This window comes from Danio rerio, chromosome 20 (genome assembly GCF_052040795.2).
Source record: "Danio rerio strain M-AB ecotype USA chromosome 20, GRCz13ab, whole genome shotgun sequence".
NCBI lineage: Eukaryota > Metazoa > Chordata > Actinopteri > Cypriniformes > Danionidae > Danio > Danio rerio.
The window spans coordinates 43,497,699-43,505,000 of NC_141040.1; the positions used below are offsets into that span (position 1 = coordinate 43,497,699).

At 33.5% G+C, this 7,302-nt stretch overlaps 1 protein-coding gene across 8 annotated transcripts in view; it reads left to right on the forward strand.

Moving 5' to 3' along the window:
• Positions 1 to 538: 538 nt before the first annotated feature.
• Positions 539 to 7,302, forward strand: part of reps1 (RALBP1 associated Eps domain containing 1) — a 36,445-nt gene continuing 29,681 nt past the window's right edge. For 7 of the 8 annotated variants that reach the window (XR_015517819.1, XR_015517820.1, XR_015517821.1 and 4 more), the window contains exons 1-2: positions 539 to 1,164; positions 6,898 to 7,021. Coding sequence is in view for 4 of the 8 variants with exons in the window: in XM_087297472.1 (XP_087153598.1) it covers positions 1,012 to 1,164; positions 6,898 to 7,021 (277 nt within the window). In the remaining 4 variants the exon portion in view is untranslated. 8 annotated transcript variants of the gene reach the window in all.

A 7,302-nucleotide genomic window follows, 5' to 3' on the forward strand; every position in this document is an offset into this window, starting at 1 on the left:
AATTGTGTTTACCCCATGCCTTTTTATTTTCATTCACCCTTAAATTGGAGTGGAAAATGAAAAGCAAAATAATAATAATGATAATAATAATAATTTCATGGAATTTTAAGGTAATTTGAACCTAAGTATAAAGCACATTCAAAATAAATTTTTAAATAGGAGTGGAAAATGAAAACCTAAATATTAATAATAATAATATTAATAATAACATAATCATTTTTAAATAGGCTATTTAATTTATTTAGGATTTTATCAATTGGATCTCGCAGGATATGTTGTCAGTTTTAGGGTTAAACAAACCACATTTATACAGGTGCATATCTTCATGAACATTTTGTTGCAATCTAATTTAATAATAACAATTAGTCAAATTAAATAGTTAATTCGATAAAAATAAAATATCAGACTTCTTATTTTGTATTATTACCAACACATTAACAACATTCATTGAACAAAATAAACTATTTCAAAGCACTTTACAGGCTTTTACATGTATGAAAAAGCAGATTTGATAAACAGTCGCTGACGGCACATCTGTGACGCCACACTTCATCCGGGTCCTCCGCGCCTCGGCCATGACGTCACGGGGTCCAGGAATGGCGGCGCTGTCTGCAGAGGGAAGCAGCCCAAAGAGCCCGAAACTTTCTTCCTAACATCACCCAGCGGCCTCACGAGCTCCACCGCCCCGCCGACGGCCGTACCCGCCTCCTAAAGAGCCCGCGCGACGGCGGAACCCGCTCTCGACGCCGTTACCGCCGAATTCCGACGTTCAAGCCCCTATTAGTTTGGTTGACTTTGCGAGGGCCAAAAGACAAGAGCAAAGACAGCGACTAACGGTACATAAAAACAACAACAAAGCACCCCGAAACATCCTCTTTCGAGTCCGTCCGTTTCACGGAAGGAGCTCGTTTGTGTTTTGCTAGTTTCTCGTCTTGCTCGTCCACCGCAAGGCTCGACACTGGCCCGATAAGGCGAAGAAAACCAGCCACCAGCTGAGGGTTTGATGCCACGATGGAGAGTTTAACACTGAGCGATGTCGAGCAGAAATATTACTCTGAACTCTTCCTCTCCTGCGATGTGGACAACGCCAAAAAAGTGGCTTCCAATGGCAAAGTTCTGGAGCTCTTCCGGGCGGCCCAGCTCTCAAACGAAGTGGTCCTTCAGGTAACGTTACTAGTGTGTGTTCATTGCATCTCATTCAAGCATATAACTTGTGCATTAGTCAGCAGATCTATGTATGTATGTGTGTGTTTGTACACATAAACAAGTTGAAATAATAGCTTGAGCTGATCAGTTCAGAAATGCCAGGAACTCTGGTGGATTATTATGGGCGATGTCAAGAAGAGTGTTTAGACCGGTTGATGAATCAGTCTGATTGTTGCTGAGTTGCACGGGTGAAGAAGGGTGATGATGCATCAGTAGGGTTAAACTTTGCTTCCTGTTGTGCAAGGCTGTAGATTTATTATTTGTGCCTGCTTCCTTTTGAATAGAAGCATAAATAGTAATTTTCTGCTTTTGTCATGAGATGTGTACATGCTCAATGACTTTAGAAATGTGTATCAAAGCAAACAAGCAATAATGTGTGGTGGTGTTGTGCATATGATGTGCAGACCTCACTCAGACTTGTTGATTCAAGTAACAGACATTGACCATTTTATATGATGGGTTACAACAGTCAAGCTTCTTTTCATGGTTGATGGTTCTTAAAACAGACAGTGTTACATACAAAACAATGTAACTACTGTTCATTTTAATGTTCTCAACGAATCACAACTGTTTTACAATTTGTACTGAAAATGTACAGCTTGGCCGTAGTTTGATTATAATAAGATTTGCTGCTTGAACACAAAATCGGCATGGTTGAATGATTTCTTAAGGAAATTTAACCTTTGTCATCAAAGGAATAAACACATTTTTATAACAAAATAAAATAAATAAAAACATATTTAAAATTTTAATTAGGCTTCTGTCTGTGTTTTATTGTTATGATTAAACACTAATCTATTTTATAGGGTGTAATAAGTAAAAATGCTTTGTAGGCATGGGATGATAATCGTTTTCAAGGTATACCGCAGCTTGGAAAGGTCAGGGTTTTAAAAACTCAAATTTTCTGTAATACACGTTTACTGTTCCAAAATATTTTAAATGTTTCTCAAAGTAAAATATATTGTTTTCAAAGGTTAAAAGTTTTAGTTTTTTTACCCAGACTTTTCAAAAGAACATATTTTACAGCTGTAATCACAATACCGTTAAACCAGGGTATTTTTATCCAAGGTTATCATACCGTCAGAATCTTGCACCGGCTCATGTCTAGTACTTTTAAGTATTTTCTATGTTCAGACAGGGGATGTGCATGCAGGGTCCTAAAAAGTTTTAATGTCTTAAATTTCAAAATGAAAGTTTTATGCTTTAAAGTATCCTAAATTCACTGAAATATTGTGTCCTAAATCTTTTTAAACAGGTTTTTCCTATGTCCATGTAAAGCTACACAATCGTACCAACACATTCAAATCACTAACGTTTCATCTCAATAAAAGTTTTTACAAAATTTTATTTAATAACTCTTATTTATTAACTCGGTTTACCAACTCTATTTCTATTTAATAACATATGTTTTAATTATCTTCCTACAATAACATTTATTTTTATGTTTTAACTGGGCTCTTAGAAAACAATCCTTAGCGTTTAGTCTTGTAAACTGTATTTTCTTGTAAGTCTGAAATTTCATTCATAATGCTCTCATAATGGTCTGAACCTAAAGTGAACTGGACTGACACGGTTTCAATTTCAATCCGCTAGAACTTCTATGTTAAGCTGCTTTGGCACAATCTACATTGTAAAAACACTATAGAAATAAAGATAAATTGAATTGAATAAAACGTTTTATATTTGACTTGATGAAACCTGTGAACCCTGTCAGAGTAAACAAAGGTTTCCATCCAATTCAATTGCAAAAGAATAATAGTGCTCTTTCCAATGAAGTCTTATTAGTTAACATCAGTTAATACATTCAAATCAACTGTAAGAAATAACCATACCATAGTTATGTGTTAAAATAAACTATTTGTTTTAAAATACAACTGAATCGTTTAAATCCATTTATTAACATGAACTTTCGATTTTAATGTATAGTCACTACCTTTGAAATGAACATCATCCAATGTTTTTAAATGCTTCCTTTAGTTGTCATTACACTGACTAGTTGAATTAAATGATGTGTAACCTTACTTTACAGAGTTTACGAACATAAAACCTATGAATATACACAGAATTTTCAATGGCGTAAAAACTTGCTGGATATGTTGGTGGTTCATTCCGCTGTGGCGACCCCAGATTAATAAAGGGACTAAGCCGGCAAGAAAATGAATGAATGAATGAATGTCATTTGGTACTGTAAAAAACAACCACAAATACAACAACCTGAATATTAATAAAAGGCACTATAAACGTTTCAATAATAAATAGTTATTCACAGTATTTTGAAGTGACCATAATATCCGAGACGTCCACATTCACATTATTACAATATGAATAACTGAATAACAACAGTCCCCAAGGGATGCTCAAGCACTGGTCATGCATTTAATCACATTTAACGTTATACTTTTTAAAATAAGATAATGTTTTACTTAATAAGATTATAAGAATCCTGCAAAATGTGTTTTTTTCCTAATAGCAAAAATTGAGGTAGATTTGGTTTTATTTTCGCACATTCAAACTTTCTCCTTAAAATAATTTTTATAATTTTGGAAAAGTATTCTTTGCAAATAAATATTGAAGTCATATTAGCAGCCAATAGCTATGTTCCCATCCACCTATTTTTATGCGCATTTTGAATATGCGCATAAAAATATGTTGTTTGAAACTCCATGATGCGCATAAAATTTTAAAATGTATATAAAAAACATATGCGCATAACTGAGTAGGATAAACTTTTTATTCGATAAGAAAAGATGCGCATAAACTGTGATGGAAACACTTTTACCGCACAAACTCCAGCATGCGCATTAACAAAAGTTCATGTGATTTTGTTAAAAGAGATGTGTGTTGATAAAAATGTGTGTAAATGGACAAACCGTCAGGCTGACCACACTGTAAAACATTTGAAATGTTGTTTTGGTTATTACAAAACGCCTTACCGTTTAAGTATTAGTGTAATTATAATATAAATGACCTCCAGAATCTAGAGTGTGTGTGCTCTGCGTCTGACACCTTCAAACGCCACCGCGCGTTCACTGCATGTCAGGACTGCTTTCTGAGGCACAAGTGATTATAAAGAAAAGATTGATGCAGCTTCTCCTACTGCAGCAAATTCAGTTTTTACTGTTGATATTTGGCGCCAGTTAATCAGGAAGTGACGATTTTGTTCGCTTTGACTCGTTGGATGGAAAGCTGCTTTATTCACATGTCTTTTATGCGATAATCCAGTTTTGCGCATAAAGTTCATTCGCATTTTTGGATGTAAACAGCTATTGTCTATCAAAGTACAATATTGTTCACTGTCAAATAAATACTCTTAATGTTGTTTTGAAGTCATGTGTGCAATCGATTTCTGACCGAAAATTCAAAGTACCATAGTAAACAATATAGGGAGCGTTTCAGAAATTGTCACTGAAAGAATGTGCAAATATAAAACCAACTTTACCTCAATAGGAAAATTGTCATGATCGGAATGCCACCACCGCTTCATTTTGAGCCAGGAGTGTGTTTGAGAAATCAGTCATATTAATGCAGATTACAGCAGTTCATTAGATTGTTGTCCACATTCTTCTCTGAAGGTTTAATACTGTAAAGCTTCTTTTTATGCTTGATTATTCTTGATGTGCCATAGAGAGGTATTTTGTTTCAGCACTGAAGGGTGCTGATGATGAACACTGTTGCTCTAGTCGGCATAAGAAAGTTGCTTCTAAATCAGTGTCCAAAGTTTCTTGAAAAGTTGTTTTGTTTATTGTGTCTGAGCAACGGATTTATTGATCAGCAATTCTAAAGTAATTGACAGGGGTCATCAAGGGCATTTGGTTGAAGATAAGTGAAATACAAACAATGTTTTTGTCCTGTGGTTTAATCTTGCATGATTGTGTTGATTAAGTATTTTGGAATTTTGCTCAGTGTGCCAACTTGATTTAAAAAATTCTGTCTTTTTTTCCTTTTAAAGTTGGTTTGTGTTTCATGCTGCCATTATATTTGCCATTTTCTCTGGTATTGTTTTACAGGGAGCCAATAGATGGCATAGACCCCTTTCTTACATATTGTATTTGTTTATTAAATGCTACATTAAATGTTGTGTTTTTATGCCTTTTAATCAGGGTTAAACAATATATAATTTAAAATACAATAATATATAAAGAGTAAAAGATAAAGATACATATGTTTTTATTATTTATGCAATGATGACCAAGTTATTTTACATTTGATTTTTCTAATTTATGTATGAACTCCCCACAAAACCCTAAATAACTGTTTATTTCAATTTTATTTTTGATCTGTCGCGTTTGTATATGCTTGTAAATTATTAGGATATTTATTAGGATTGCATAATTTATTGAAGAGTAAAAGATAAAGATGTTATTAATTTAAAAAGTATTTATGCAATGACCATGCTATTTTGTTTGTTTGTTCACTTTTTGTACTTGATTACCATTAGACTTTCTAGAAAACCATAAAGCACTCTTTATTTACACCCAGCCAATCTAAATGAATGAAATCTTTCCAAATAGAGCTATTCAGATCATCTGATGAAGTAATATTCACATCACAATATAAATTGCAGCAAAACAAAATATGTTAATGTCAGATTTTTCCAATATCGTACAGCCCTATAGATGGTTCAGTTAGATTGTGCTTTTGTTGTTTTAACTTTTTGTTTCTTAAAGTAGTTGAGATTACAGATTTTGTCTTCCTGTGCTCAGTATCATTTCAGTTTAATGCCACCTCAGTGCTTTATGCAGTATTTTTTCATTGTGGATTTATTTGTGCTTAATATTATTTTTAGTTTATGTTATTGTATGTACACCTTTGCTTTGTAGATATGGTAGATAAATGAGGGTAGTTCGTCCAGAAATAAACATATTTATAACTCTTACTAGGGCTGCACGGTATTTGAAAAATCTAACATTGCGATGTTCTGTACATATATTGCAATAAGATTCCAATGACACCAGATGACTTAAATCTTTTTATTTGGAAAAAAAATTATAATATTAGTTGGATTGGGAGTTTTTTGTAGGGCATAAAATATATTAATCAATCTAAAGCTTACATAAATACAATAAGGAAAAAGATGCTATTGAAATAAACAGTGTTTTATTATTCACAGTATTCAGTTATACAGTATTTGAATAATCAAATATGTAAAATTACGTTGTGTAGTTTTTGTTGTATAAATAATTTGAATTATCCACAATTTATTATGCCTATAAATACTAAATAAATCAACACACAGTCACAGGCTTAAAAACACACATGTAGATGACTAATTATTTTCCAGACTCAACATTGCGTATGTTCTCAATAATCACATTGCGATATCCATCGTGAAACAATAAATTGTGCAGCCCCAAGCCTTACCATTATTTAATTTAATATTTAGGGTTAATATACAAAAATATACATTTCATTATTTTGTCTTCCCTAATTTTTTCCAAACATATATCAATGTCCTCAAAAAATAAGATATTTTGAACAGTGTTGCTGTCTGGACAGTTGACAATAGACATTAAATTGATAGTTTTTTTTTTCTACTATGTCAATATATAATATGTGTAATATGTAGTCAAGGGCAGATCTCAACTAGTTACCAACACTCTTCAGACTGTTTATTTGTATCCTCATACAGGTTTAAACAGTCCACTCAATGTCAGTTTATCTGATTGACAGTTCTGTTTCCATTTATCTTAGATTACTGAGCTTTGCGGGGCCACACGTCTGGGCCATTTTGGCCGGAGTCAGTTCTACATTGCACTGAAGCTCATTGCACTGGCCCAGTCTGGACTGCCCCTGCGCCTCGAGAGCCTGAACACTGGTGGGTAGCATTAGCTTCTTAAAAACCTAATAACTGTTTCTTCAGCAAAACAGAATGTTCTTTTCATGTGAACTCATCACATCAGTGTCATTTTGCACGCACTCATTTTTACAAATGAATCCATTGTGACAGTTGCAGCACATTACATAACAAGAATTAGGATAATCTTACTGGCTCTTTGATGAAAAGGGCTAAATGTGTTTATCGTGAACTACAAGAGCTGACTTTTAGGTTCAAATCTTGCTATAGTACGTTGAAATCAAAGTAAATTCTTCCTTTCT